The sequence below is a fragment of the Zeus faber genome (assembly GCF_960531495.2).
Source record: "Zeus faber genome assembly, chromosome: 4".
Lineage (NCBI taxonomy): Eukaryota > Metazoa > Chordata > Actinopteri > Zeiformes > Zeidae > Zeus > Zeus faber.
The window spans coordinates 5,700,699-5,715,317 of NC_137191.1; the positions used below are offsets into that span (position 1 = coordinate 5,700,699).

The 14,619-nt window shown below is 43.2% G+C and overlaps 1 protein-coding gene across 1 annotated transcript in view; it reads left to right on the forward strand.

Annotated features, from left to right (window-relative positions):
• smc3 (structural maintenance of chromosomes 3) overlaps positions 1–11,827 on the forward strand; it is a 36,475-nt gene extending 24,648 nt beyond the window's left edge. The window contains exons 20-29 of the mRNA XM_079998405.1: positions 3,488–3,641; positions 3,876–4,034; positions 5,039–5,146; positions 5,502–5,610; positions 5,714–5,961; positions 7,684–7,896; positions 8,191–8,388; positions 8,788–8,965; positions 10,091–10,197; positions 10,902–11,827. Of these exons, the coding sequence (XP_079854531.1) occupies positions 3,488–3,641; positions 3,876–4,034; positions 5,039–5,146; positions 5,502–5,610; positions 5,714–5,961; positions 7,684–7,896; positions 8,191–8,388; positions 8,788–8,965; positions 10,091–10,197; positions 10,902–10,973 (1,546 nt within the window). The 3' untranslated portion in view covers positions 10,974–11,827. The remainder of the gene's footprint in view (positions 1–3,487; positions 3,642–3,875; positions 4,035–5,038; positions 5,147–5,501; positions 5,611–5,713; positions 5,962–7,683; positions 7,897–8,190; positions 8,389–8,787; positions 8,966–10,090; positions 10,198–10,901) is intronic.
• The last annotated feature ends 2,792 nt before the right edge of the window (positions 11,828–14,619 follow it).

A 14,619-nucleotide genomic window follows, 5' to 3' on the forward strand; every position in this document is an offset into this window, starting at 1 on the left:
GGGGAGCCCGCGGGGAGAGATGGGGGGGATTACAGAGGATTTTCACATTGCTGTATGTGACTTCCGTTCGTGTACGCTTATCAGCAAGTTTACGCACCTGTTTGTGTGCAATTTCTTGCGCGTGTGTGTGTGTGTGTGTGTGTGTGTGTGTGTGTGTGTGTGTGTGTGTGTGTGTGTGTGTGTGTGTGTGTGTGTGTGTGTGTGTGTGTGTGTGTGTGTGTGTGTGTGTGTGTGTGTTGATGGCTCAGTTGACGACACAACACAAGTCAGTGAGTCAGAGCTAGGGATGTTAACAATAAATTGACTATAGATTAATTGCAAACAAGAATTTAATCTTTCGATTTTTCTTATCGACAAGAACTGAACAATCTGCAGCCTTGTAATTGTATCAGCAGAAGTCTATAGTAGTGGTAGTGGGAAGTAGTTGTGCTCGTCTGAATGACGGGGCAGTCGAGAAAAGAAATGCCGAGAGGAGCAGGAAGTAGTAGTATAAGTAGATGGAGGCTTCCAGAAGGACGACAAACAACAAACATGGCTGCGCGTAGCAAACAGGAGCTTCTCGTGCCGAGGAGGAAACCATACGTTTATTGTTGCCCAACAACTAAAGCTGCGTTCAGATGGAACAGGAAGGAAGGGGGGGGGGGGAACCTGGCTCGAGGGAGGGGCACAACGAAATAAGCGATATGTTGCCATATTTTAGAGAGAGATATTTACTAACGTTTAATAATTTTATTACCCACACAGAGGATGGAAAAAAGTTTAAATATTTAACTTGTGCAAAAATGGATTGTAAACATTCCTGTATGCGCAACCTTACTCTGCTAGTCTTGCTTCAAACCTCTCCATTTTGAAATGAAATTAAATGAGGGGAAACGCTCCTTGCATCCCTTGCACCAAGTCACAAAATCTCGGCTGTCTGGGACATTGTGTAGGTCCCCAAGTGCCATAGCGCCACCCCCTGGTGATGTGTTTAGCTTCTGTTATCAATTAATCAACAATTATTTGTTAAGGTTAACAACTATCGATTCAGAAAATTCCTCTTAATTTGCATCTCTAGTCAGAGCATGTATATATGCATTATTAGCTTGATGCGTCTGTATTTAATGGTCTTTCTCGGGTGGCCATTTTTGTTTTTTCAGATATGCGTTGCATCAGTGATTGCTCATCAGCTGTTGACTTTTTTGGAAGTTTTAGTTAGAAAAGATGTGGCGCTCAATTTGAAAGTTGGTTTCTTTCTAATAATTCTTGCTGTGGAAGACTGAAAGTTTGGCTGTGTCATACAGGAAAATAGACTGGTGCCTGGTCCCTGTCTGCTGTAGCCAGTGCAGGCTCGTCCTGCTGCTTTCTTCAGCCCTCTGCGGATCAATAAAACCACTGCTAGATTGATTGACCTTTGCACCCATTGAGCCCCGCCAAACCTCCAAGGCCCAGCTGCGTGTAGTGCTAAAAAAAAATCAATAAGCTTGCGTGTTAGATTGGTTTAATTATGTGTGCTGGCAGCTCTCTCTAATCCTCTGTCTTGATGTTCATGATTAGATGAACTGCCCTCGGAAGTTGCATCACATTATCAATCCCCAAAGTCAAATACAATTAATTCCTCCCATAATCCTTAAAAGAGATGGTACAAAAGACTGACAGTTTATATTAAACCATTTAATTGACCTTCCGGCCCCGATGAGTATTCTATTAGTAGTGCACTGCCTCCAATAGATACACGACTGGGACCAATAGCTTGTTTTTAGACTAACGCACTTTACTGCTTGCTGCTGTGTTCTCCTTTGCTTTATTTTCCTATCTGGGGACACGTCATCACGCCTTATTGCTTACTTAAAAACACTGTAACAATATTTGGCCTCAAAAACCATTATATAGTCTTTTGTCAAAATAAATAAAGTTATTTTGCATCAGTCACCATTTCTGATGTTATAAAACCCTAAGACCACTGATGAATCTACTACTTGAGAGATTTGAATTAAAATACTAGGCATTTATAGGTCAGCTTAATAATGAACATGTGACATACAGTAAAATAATGCCTTAAAAGCTTTATTACAGTAACCAAACTAATTTCACTAAAAGAAACACGACAGATAAGAGCTGTGATAACACTAACTCCTCTGGTCACACTTTGCCTGATCACACACCTGTGTTTCTCTCTTTTATACTCACATGTATATGCTCACCACACAGACAATATGAATTTCAACAGTCCTCATTAGAAGCAATAGTAAATTCTAATTTGCTCTCCACCAGATGATGTCTGAGCCATGCTCATTATTAATGCTGTCTGTCTACAACGATAGGAACTGGTTATTGTATTGTAATGGCTTTATGTTAGTTTCAGTTAGTTTTACATTTTTTCTGTCTTGTTTTAACCAAAATGTATTTTACACCTACTTTTTAGTTTAGTTTTAGTAAACTGTACAGGGATGCAAACACATGTATGATGAAAATAGGTCCTAAATATACTTATGGTGGTAGCCGACGATTTTCTGAGTTCCCCTTTCCTGCTTTGGAGCGCTTTAAACCAGAGAGTAGAGCCAACTGCATCTTAGTTCTATTGTAATATCAGAGAATGAGTCCACTAGTTAATCGATTGCGGATGGCGTCGTTCTCTCGGATGGATAAAAAAGAAAATGCTTAAGTAGGTTGCACCCCCCCCCAAAGGAAAAAAAAAAAAACCTCTTTGGATCGGTTTGGACAATTCACACAATTGAGTCACACAAATTTATGGGAAAAAAGCAGCAGGACGAAAAAGCAAGTTTTTTGCATCCCTGAATGTAAATACCTTGCTCTACTGGCGTCCAGTATGAGTAACTCTTCGGCTGACGGCGCTGTCAGCGGCCCAGCGTGAGAGACGCTCCGTGGTGCAGTGGGATTTTATGACTGAACTATGAACAGGGGACACACTTTTACTTTCTCTGACTGTGTGAAAATCGGATGTTTTCACATCACAGATGAGAAATAAAGGCATTCAAACGTGTGCACATGAGTCAACTCACATGCAGCGTTCTGGTTCCGACTGTAACACAGATATTTAAATTTCACTAATGCGACAAATTTATTTTGTTTGCTGCGCACGTTTTGCTGTTTGCTGTCCCTGTTTTAATGTTTAAGTGATTGCCAAAGGGGGCAACCAGAAGCCATGAAATGGTTGCCAATTGACTCAATCTGGTTTCTGAGGGCAACCGTTACTGTCAAGCCCTGAATTTGGGTCATATTTAAATTTACTGATCTTACTGAACTGGCTACATTTGCTTCTGCTAAATTTATCACACCAGATCAGTGCAACTCCATTTTAAAGGGGAGCATCTGTTTCCAACTGTGCTATTTTGACTTGTGTGGTTAAAAGTCACATTCAGTGGATATTTTAGGGATCCAAAATTAGCTTTAAATTTCACTGGTATTAGTGGTATTAACGGGTCGGTTGCCTCTTCAAATTGTTTTGCTTGGACATTAACGTCACGGCTCCTTGACTGCTGCTCCCACGCATCAACAACGAGATCGACCAGCTAATGAACCAGATGCAGCAGATCGAGACCCAGCAGAGGAAGTTCAAGGCCTCTCGGGACAGCATCCTCTCGGAAATGAAGATGCTCAAGGAGAAGAGGCAGCAGTCAGAGAAGACTTACATGCCCAAGGTGAGGAGAATTGACAAGAATTGACTCAAATCCATCCTAAGAGTGGGTCAAAAGTAACTTTAAGGAAAGGCTTTGTCCTTTGTCTTTCAAACTGGAGCCTGTAATACTGTAAATATTGTCCTTGTTATATGGAATCGAAGGGTCCTTTTCATTTCACATCCCTCTTAAACATGAAAATAAATCTTCAAGAGAGATTTTAATACGTGATCTTTGTGTCCATAAATCTTGCTGTAGCAACGCAGCCTCCAGAGTCTGGAGGCCAGCCTCCACGCTATGGAGTCGACCAGGGAGTCTCTGAAGGCAGAGCTGGGCACAGACCTGCTCTCGCAGCTCAGCCTGGAGGACCAGCGGCGAGTCGACGACCTCAACGACGAGATCCGGCAGCTCCAGCAGGTGTGGGTGCCGCGTTTTGTGACGTGTATCTACATCTTTTTTTTTTTACATGTTTTTTCTGTTGCATGCATGCAGCCATAGGTCAGATTCTGAGAAATGCCCTAAAATATGCCAATGTGCTGTAGGAGTGTGTTATATGGGTATTACAGACGCCTCCAGATTCCTCCACATGTCTCTATGTGGTGTCGGCATGCACAGGCTTTAAAATTGCACCTACTATCCACTCACACCTTCGCCTCCCTCCATGTGCTGCGCTCTGTGGAACTCGAAGGCTGGGCATATATCTATGTAATATCTATATTGTGATATGAGACCAGCTGTCATTTTTTTGATTTTGGCATCTGCTTCTGGTGCCAACACACCTCTCCTCGATCTTGGGTATTATGCTACATAGTCTCCACTAAGCTTCCCAAAACACTTTTTCTCTCTCTCTCTCTCTCTCTCTCATCTCTCTCTCTCTCTCTCTCTCTCTCTCTCTCTCTCTCTCTCTCTACTCTCTCTCTCTCTCTCTCTCTCTCTCTCTCTCTCTCTCTCTCTCTCTCTCTCTCTCTCTCTCTCTCTCTCTCTCTCGAACCGACAACCCAAAACTTGTCCCTGGTTCTCTTTCTGTCTCTGTGTGTGTGTGTGTGTGTTCACAAGCTAATGGATATACATTAAGATGCAGTAGTGTATTATAATATTAATGTATTACATTGCCATTGCGCAATCTAGCAGACAGGGGGGGGGGGCGCAATTGGAGGAAAAAAAACAACTTTATGAAATATTGCATTTTGTATAATAATAATACATTTTGTCTGTCAAAATGCAATTTCATAAGGTTGTGTTTTTTTGTGAATAAATACTCTTAGGGTTAGCACTTGATAACTCCCTTTATCAAGTGCATATAATTTCTTACACTCCTGCTTTCATGCTTTCTGCAATTTTCCTCTGGGGGTGAATTAAGTATTTATCGAGTATAATGAGAGAACTGGCCAGAATCTGCTAAAGCTCTAATATCTCTACAGGACAACAGGCAGCTGCTAAATGAGAGGATTAAGTTGGAGGGCATCATGACGAGGGTGGAGACTTACTTGAATGAAAACTTGAGGAAACGCCTGGACCAAGTGGAGCAGGTATGGTGAAGCAAACTGTCAGGGACCACGGCTCTCAGCACTACTGCAGTATTAAGTTGTATCCGCGCTGTGAATTAAATATAATATACTGAGGAGGCTCGTGCCATGATGCCAACATACTGTTGTGTTTAATTTTGGCCAATTATTATTATTTGTTAGAAAATAGAAACAACAAACCAAAAAAATTAAATTAACAAATTTGGAATATAGATTCAATTGCTCCTTTGTTTTCTACTTGCTTTTAAGATTAGATTTATTTTTTCCATTTATGTTTAAAAATGTCATTTTTTATTTTACTTTTCTAAATTTTTATTAATGTGTTTTTCATCTCATATATTAATATTTTCCTCTGCAGGAGCTGAACGAGCTGAGAGAGACGGAGGGTGGGACGGTACTGACGGCCACCACCTCCGAGCTGGACGGCATCAACAAGAGAGTCAAAGACACGCTGGATCGCTCAGAAGGTCCAGAACACTCTGTGTAATATCATGTAACTTGGGCGATAGGAGCCCCCCCTCCCCCATGAAACCCATGGTGTGTGTGTGTGTGTATTCCTATCCGGCACAGATCTGGACGGCTTGATCGACAAGACGGAGGGGGAGATCAAGGACCACATCAAGAGCATGGATCGCTGGAAGAACATTGAGAAGGAGCAGAATGACGCCATCAACCACGACACCAAGGAGCTGGAGAAGATGACCAACCGGCAGGGCATGCTGCTGAAGAAGAAGGAGGAGTGCATGAAGAAGATCAGGGAGCTGGGCTCGCTGCCTCAGGAAGCCTTTGAGAAATATCAGACGCTCACGCTCAAACAGGTATGCTGGGTCGTTTTCGTTCATCTTTTCATTTTATTAGTATTTTTTTTTTTTTTTTATCTAAATGTAATAAATTAACTAATGAATTAAAATTGTGGTAAATTAAGTTGCTAAATAATTACAAATCAGAAATTATCCGAACAAAGACATCTTGAAATAGCTTAATATGTTTAAGCTGTCCCCATGTTTTTATTACATTTTCTATTTTTAAGGTCACATTCACTGATACAAATCGGAAACCAGTTTTAACGTTAAAGATGTAACTACATCGGTACATGGCCCCCTGGATGGATCTAAATGTACCATGAACCGGTCGATGGCCGATTCTAAAGTTATCAATGGGTTGACTGAAGTGTCGCTGCTTATTCTGCTTTAGTATAAACTCAGCTGCTGCAGAACAGTCACTGATGGAACATTACAAGTCATGTTACTTTCACGCTGTTGAACCGACAACCCAAAACTTGTCCCTGGTGCGCGCGCTCTCTCTCAGATTGTATTGCATCGAATGGCACCGAATCTTTCCGTATTAAATTGTATCATCCCTGAATCGTATTGTAGCATATCCTCTTATAAGGGACAAATGCACACCTCTACTACATTTTTTGTATACTTAAATAATCGCTCTGGGACGATTTACCCTGAACATACATGCCTTTTTGATGGTGGGAGGAAACCAGCCCAGCCAGCGGAAACCCACACACGGGGAGAACATGCAAATTCAATGACTTTTGCGTCATCTTCCTCCACATTTAATTGCTTTGTGATATGCAAACACACATTCAACCCTCCCTTTGTAATACATGCCGAGTCACTAGAGTGACTCAGACAATAAAGTTGGTGTTAATTGTGTCATCAGCCAACTGACCGCGTGCTGAATGGACTCGACCTCGTGCGTGCGTGCGTGCGTGCGTGCGTGCGTGCGTGCGTGCGTGCGTGCGTGCGTGCGTGCGTGCATGTGTGTGCGCGCGCGCGCCTCTTTGCACATGTGGTTGTCACCATCTGTCAGACGGGTGAGTTTTGTGTGAGGTCCCAAGCGTGGTTGTACGTGTCAACTCACATCCTTGACGGGTCTAAAAATACTCTAACCCTTTCCAATAAAAGCTCCACTTATAATTCAGTCCATCCCTGCTCTGATTGCCTGAAAGGACAAAATAATAACACCACTTGTCCATGTTCCTTCCACCATTACTGATTTAGTGTGGAGAGAGGGAAGGAAAAAAAAAAAAAAAAAGAACTCATCCCCCAAGTTCCCCCTTTGCAGCTAAACACATCCCATAGTTTGTTACAGTGTTATTCCATCTAAAGATGTGAATAGGATGGTTAAAAAGCACCTCTGCTGCTTGCCTTGAAATGCATAATCAGCCTGAAGGGTCTATGGTTCTGGCTTTGGTCTTTGAAGTTGGTCATTGAAATCAAGTGGTCTGTATGCAAGCCCTAACCATACTTAGAACTATGATTATTATGGGAAACTTGTTTGTGGATACGCTGCTGTGTTGGCAGTAGAGATAGCCAAACATATCAACTGACATGGGTAATCTATCTGACAAAAACAACAATAATAATAATAGTGCAATATTTAGATTCAAATTAGAGATCACAGTTACTATTAGTTTAATTATTACAATCAGTGAAAAAAGACGGGTAAAGGAAGGGCAACTCCAAGTGTTGCATTAAAAAAAATATCATAGCATTTATTTATTTCTTTAATTTTCCCTTCTCCAGTTGTTCCGTAAGCTGGAGCAGTGCAACACGGAGCTGAAGAAGTACAGCCACGTCAACAAGAAGGCCCTGGACCAGTTTGTCAACTTCTCGGAGCAGAAGGAGAAGCTGATCAAGCGGCAGGACGAGCTGGACCGCGGCCACAAGTCCATCATGGAGCTGATGAACGTCCTGGAGCTGCGCAAGTACGAGGCCATTCAGCTCACCTTCAAGCAGGTGAAGCACGCCTTCTTCCCACGCCCAAACACAAGCCGCTCCGACGGCGCCCTCTTTTGCCGCGATTGTAAACATCTCTTTCAACATGTTTTGAGTTGGGTTTTTTTGTGTGAGTTTTTTTATTTTTATTTTTTTTATTTTTTATTGAGGAACTTTGAGTCTCCCAGAACTGTTAGTTGTGTGGAATATTGTTTGTGACCAATCATAACCAAAACAATAAATGCAAAGTGATGATTTAGTATTTAAAATGAAGGGCTTCCAAACACAATGCTAATGTGCCCGATGCCGCTCTAGGTGTCAAAGAACTTCAGTGAAGTTTTCCAGAAACTGGTACCGGGAGGCAAGGCCACGCTGGTGATGAAGAAGGGCGACACGGAGGGCAACCAGTCCCAGGACGAGAGCGAAGGCGGAGCCGACGGGGAGAGGGGCTCTGGCTCTGGCTCTCAGAGCAGCGTGCCCTCGGTGGACCAGTTCACCGGCGTCGGCATCAGGGTCTGTTGCCCAGTTATCTGTCTTTGCATCTTTATTTCATCAAGGCCCTGCTGTTTATCGGAAAGTGAAAAATAATTCAGGGTGTCTGCCGCTCCTTAAAAACTCGTAACGACTTAAACAACGGTTCATAGAATCATCTAGTTTATAGGAGAGCCCCTGAAACCACATTTGGTAACCGCTGGTTCTGAAGCGGTGGAGCCAGTTTGCTTGCGCGTGAAGTTTGAGTTCTTTGGTCATGGGGTGACTAATGTGGATGCTGTTTACTCTTCCATTATAGTAAGCAATCAGCAAGTTTTATAACCTAGCAGACACGTATTGGAAATGTTATAAATACTGTTTCCAAGAGTTGAGATTTAACAGCCTTCGTTTTCTGTCGCCCCCCCGTTTGGGCCCCGTCAGGTGTCGTTCACGGGGAAGCAGGGGGAGATGCGGGAGATGCAGCAGTTGTCTGGAGGACAGAAGTCTCTGGTGGCTCTCGCTCTGATCTTCGCCATCCAGAAGTGTGACCCCGCCCCCTTCTACCTGTTTGACGAGATCGACCAGGCCCTGGACGCCCAGCACAGGAAAGCCGTCTCAGGTTGGAACCCCTGACCCTTGATCTGCATTTAGGTGCCGCTCTGACTGAGCGGAGGCAGCTTCTCTCGAGTCGACGTTCAAATATCTTCTTCAAATATTTCCAGGTTTCAATGTATGACCGCTCACCTGAGAGCATACAATCTGCACTTTTCATAATCTGTAAAAAAAGAAACTGAAAAATGACCTTGGCCTTCTTGGCAACCAAAACACCAGACTGTCACCAGTGGTCTCTTCAGAAACTTACCGGTGATGTCATGCCACAACCTTTTGATGTCAAAAGGTGATGTCATACCACAACATTTTTTCTCTCTGCTGTCTATGGTTCAAGGAACACCCCACAAAAGTAAATTTTGTTGAATTGTGAAATTGTAGGATTTTAACGTCTCTCTGTCGCCACCGGGTTGTTTACTAGTTTGTCCACAAAATACATTTTTAACCGACTAAATACATGAAGTACATAAATAAAGTCTGAGCTCGGGCTGTGACCATTACCGCAGTGCTGCAGTACGGTATTGAGCTCATTACCGTCATCACTGCAAATTATACATATATATATTTTATTTTGTATTTTTTGTATTATTATTATTTTTTTTGCTGGTGATGCGTAGAAGAGGATATGAAATATAAAGACTGTTTATTTTTCATTGTATATTTATCATCATTGAGTGTCTTTTTCTGACGTTCAAGGACTTCTGCAGAAGCTTTTCAGTTGCTCGGCTCCCAATCGGCACTTCAGCTCTGGAGAATTTATTTAGTTTGGTTTCTGATTATTATTATTAAGGATTTCTAGGGCTGTACCCGACTCTGAATTTTTTTCAGCCGAAACTGATTCGGCTGTTTAATGCGAACGTGAACAGGGCGCGGCTATCTGCAATCAGGACGCACGGAGAGTCATGTTCCCCTCGGTGTCCGGACGCATACAAATATATTTATAATATTTATATTTATTATATTTATTTCCCTTTCTTCATCATTCCCAATTGAAATGGTATCCCTGTGCATTTCTAAGCTTCTATCTGTTTTATCCTGTTATTGTGATGCACACTGACAAAATAACGTTTTATTAAACCTGCATTGCTCATGGATTTTGGGACCTTTTTTGTCCATATTTATCTTTGTGTTTCAGATATGATCGTGGAGCTGGCGGGTCACGCCCAGTTCATCACCACCACCTTCAGACCTGAGCTTCTGGAGTCGGCCGACAAGTTCTACGGTGTCAAGTTCAGAAACAAGGTGAGATTCTAAGCTGACGGTGGATTGTCTGCCAAAACCCAGACTGAAGCAAAAACAGCACCATCATTTAAAAATACATACAATCAGCAAAGGCCCACTGAAACTCCCTGGAAGTGACCGACTTCCCTCTCGGTGGACATCGGCAGCGACTTAAAATATTTGAATATCGCTTTCATTGTTATGTTATTTTTTGTATAACGAGGAAGCCTATAAATACCGTGAGTCATTTAAAATGATTTAATTTAGAAGTAACCAGACTAAACAATGAATGAAACCACGTGTCAATCCAGAAATGGGTCTTGATACCGATCAGAGCGCCTGTGCCAGCTGCACCGATTAGAGCACGTGTGCCGGCCCGGTTCAGCAGTGATTCCAAAATATGTACCTCAACAAGGCGTGGAGGTTCGACTGAACACTATGAAGTAGGAATTCCAGAATGAAAACATTGAATCGTTGACAATGAACAATGACTTCCGTCCATCACAGATTTACTGTAAATATCTTTTAAAAATGTTTTTTTTATCTGGCATTAAAACATGTGCCCTATGTTTTCAAGCATAAACCTTGGATTATTTGCAGTAAAAAATATGTTTTGTTTTGTTTTGTTTTTTCTCCTTGGGTTTTGTGATTGTGTCGTGGTACTGATGGCCGCTCAGTGTCGTTCATTGGCCAATAACTGTGTTTGTGCGTTTTGCTGCTTTCAGGTGAGTCACATCGATGTCATTTCGGCGGAGCAGGCCAAAGACTTTGTGGAGGACGACACCACCCACGGCTGAGAGCGCTCAACTCGGCGTTACAGTCCTCCTCCCTCGGCAACACCATCCCTCCCCCGTCGCTCTGGGCCTCCCTCGTCACAGTCGCGTTGGGTGGACGCGGCCGGCGTTTCCGACCCGGCGGCCCTGTTTGTACAGCTGTAGCTCCGTGCGCTGAAAGCGTTCCCTCTTCTCTGAACGCCTCCTTCCTCTCGGCTTGTTTTCCTTTTTATATCTGATGTTTTTGCTACGACGACGTGCCAAGCGGACACGCCGCAGTCGTCTTTTTCTGCCCTTTCTTCCCCCGTTTTTTTTTTTGCCCTTCCTATACGTCGCTTCCCTTTGCCGGCGAGTTGCCGAGACATTTTAAAAGTCCGCGCTCGGTTATTTTTGGGATGTTTAGCGAACGTTTTAAGGGAGCGGCTTGATGGGAGCGACGGTCGCCTCTGAGGTTTCTGATCCATTCCTCCCCCCTCTTTTCTGTGCTTGTCGTGCTGGTCCCCAGCCCTCGGTCCTAAATGTTGAGGTTGTAGTTACTGTACCGTGTCTGTTCCTGTTCGATGCAAGCTCCATTTGCAGAGAGATCCAGAGCAAAATACTAAATATCGATCTTTAACAGCGATATAAAAAAAAAAAAACCCAATGTTCATCAATTTGAAAACCGTAAAACACTCATTTAGGAAGAGAAGGTCTCAAGGCCACTCAAACACATTTGTCAGATGCTTTTTGGAAGACTGGATGGGATTGATATATTTGACATGAATCTCTCCATATATTACAAACTTTATTTTTTGTTTGTTTTGGTTATTACACTGCTTTCTTTTGTACTTTGTTTTTGCTCCTTGTTATGTTATTAGTAAATAAAATAAAAGCTTTAAAAAAAAAGTAAAACAGCAGGTATTCTGGTGTGGTTCTCCTGTGCGAACACCACAGTGTGGCCGCTGGGTGGCGCTGTGGGCCCGGCTCCGCGCTGGACGTGGAGCCCGTTCAACGCGTTGGTCCGGACACGGAGCTTCTCCGCGGCCCAGGTACGTAGGTGTCCGTCCAGCCGCAGGCCCCTCCGTGCCGGGCTGGACGGAGCCGCAGACCCGGCTCCATCGCTTCTAATGCGATGACCATAAACACAGTTTCTTCCGGCGCTTCTATCCAGGTTAGAGAAACAGCAATGAACGTAAGAGCTGACTTGGGAGTAATGCTTTTAAGACCCGGATTACTAAAATTAGTATATTTATGTACACTTGTATAAATGCCACTAATACTACTTTATAACAAAAAAAACCCCTTTGAACCTGGAAAGCCGCTTTAAAACCGCTTCCCACGTTGTGTAGAAACCTGAGTGAGAAGTTTGTGCTCATGCTAACGCGGGCCGCGCCGTCCTGTGGTGATATAAGACCTGAGACGGAAATGTCTTATTTCATATTTAATAGCAGACAGGTTCGTCATATATAGGGCGATGTTATTATTGTTTATTTATTTTTGTAAGGGGGCATAGTTCGCTATGTTCTTGCAGTGCTAGTTACGTGGTTGTGGACTGTCCTTAACTGGAGACGTCGCCGAGAGCGCCGCCGCGTTTTACTTGACATTGTGAAACTAGACATCAGTTAGAAAACAATTTCAAAGCAATGTCGCCGATAAAAAGCTTATTTTATTTAGTAAGTGGTTGTGCTATAAGCGGTGTGATGTGCAGCCAGCAGGTCGTTATCACAAAATAACCCTCCTAAGACTAGTAATGGGGTCTTTGGCATCAATGACCGGCTAGCTGCACATCATCCCTTATTAATACATTCTTTTCAATCAAAGTAAAATAAAGTTTGGCCTGACTAATCAAATTCATACGTTTATGCTGCTCTCTTGGCCAGGTCACTCTTGGAAAAAGAGATTTTAATCTCATGGAGACCTGTTTACCGGGTTAAATAGAGGATATATATATATATATATATTCAGTTTTGTTTTGTCTGTGAGCTCAGTCTTTTGGCTTGGCCCCATCACCGCCCGGCAGACCAGGCGTTTCCCCGCATCGTGGAGCCTTGGCGCTCTGCGGCATGTTTTGTTGTTATATCGATGACGGTTTTGGATTTCAATCCGCCGGGGTAAAGCCCAAATGTCGCTGTGAATCCCTGTCCGCATAGCTGCCATTTTGGTGTGACATCACCGTGTGCGGATCGGAAAGGTTGTGACCTCCCGCCGGACGCCTAACGCAGTGAGTCATACTGCTGTGGTGTGCGTGGAAGCTGGGAACTTCCCGAAACGTCTACCCGAACTCCCTACCTACCCGACCACATCTCACCTCACACCTTTTGGTCACAATCTGCCTCAAACTAGCGGCAGCATTCTGACGTCAATTTACGCTGTTGGACTTTTCAAATGACAAGTCCACCTTCCGTGGTGTGGCATCCTCAACAAAATGTGGTACATTTTTTTTTTTACCATTCAAATTAACGGTTCGACTCTCAAAGCTTCATAAATGTAGTAATACCACAAACATGCTTCAATTTCTGTCTGTTTTAACCGAAAACAGCGACTTTTGTCTCCTTTCCCTGAATTTACCCCGTTATCAATAAAGTCTTATCGTATCTGATATATTGGTTTAACTGCTGAACGGCTGACGCACCCAAAGGCTCCCCACCTTTGTGTAGTATGATGTTATATCGTATGTAATGTTGTCATACTATGTACTGTATTTCTGTCTTGGGTGTATACATATGAATGCACTGCGTACATAGTTTATGTAGGTCTTGTTTTTGTTGTTTTGGAAAGCACAAGTATTTAATTGTATTTAATACACATGAGAATAAAGTTGAACTTGAATTAGATTGCAGTGTTGACATACTTAACAAATGAAACCAACTCATAACTGACAAATTTAAAAAAAAAACAAAAACAACTTTGCCCCAGGAATGAATCACATCTCATCGTACGCAGAGTCCTAACCGTCATCCAGTAAACCAGTAAAGAGCAAAAATGTCACCGCAATTTATACGGAGTCATCTGTCTGCAATCTGCATCTCGGGTTGAGCTCTAGTCTTTTGTAATTCATGTCCGGTGCTGCTGTCCCTGTGCAGTGAACGTAGATAAGTACTTTGATACCGCGTCATTTTGTGTGTATTTGTTATACGATGGGGCACAAATAAAGCTTGATGGGATTTGTATTCTGCAACAGACGGAGCACGCTGTGTCAGAAGTGGTCCGTCACTAAACTGCTGTCCACATATCGGTAAAAGGGTCAAGATTCAAGAGGTTCATTCGTCACATACATATACGTACTTTCATACATATATGCAGTGAAATGTAATAACGGTCGTACGTAGTACAAGTACAAGTACTTTGTTACTGTACTTAAGTGTAATTTTCAAATATCTATACGTACTATTCAGTTGATATCCACTATATTCACCCGACCCTCCACCCCCCCCCCCCCATCTCCGCTCCCACACTCCGTTCCTCACCAGCAGCCTAATCCACTCCTGGGCCTCTCGGCCCTGGTCCCCCTCCTGTTCCTCATTCTCACACAGCAAACACTGTACTCCTGCTACACGGCCCCCCCCCCGACGCCCTGCTGTCGAATCGGGGATAGGGAGGGCCCTCACGATAAGGACCTGGACATAAAGCTGTCGCTGCGCTGACGGTGGACAAGTTAATTTGTTGTTCAACAGGTGCTCTGTCTTTGCCC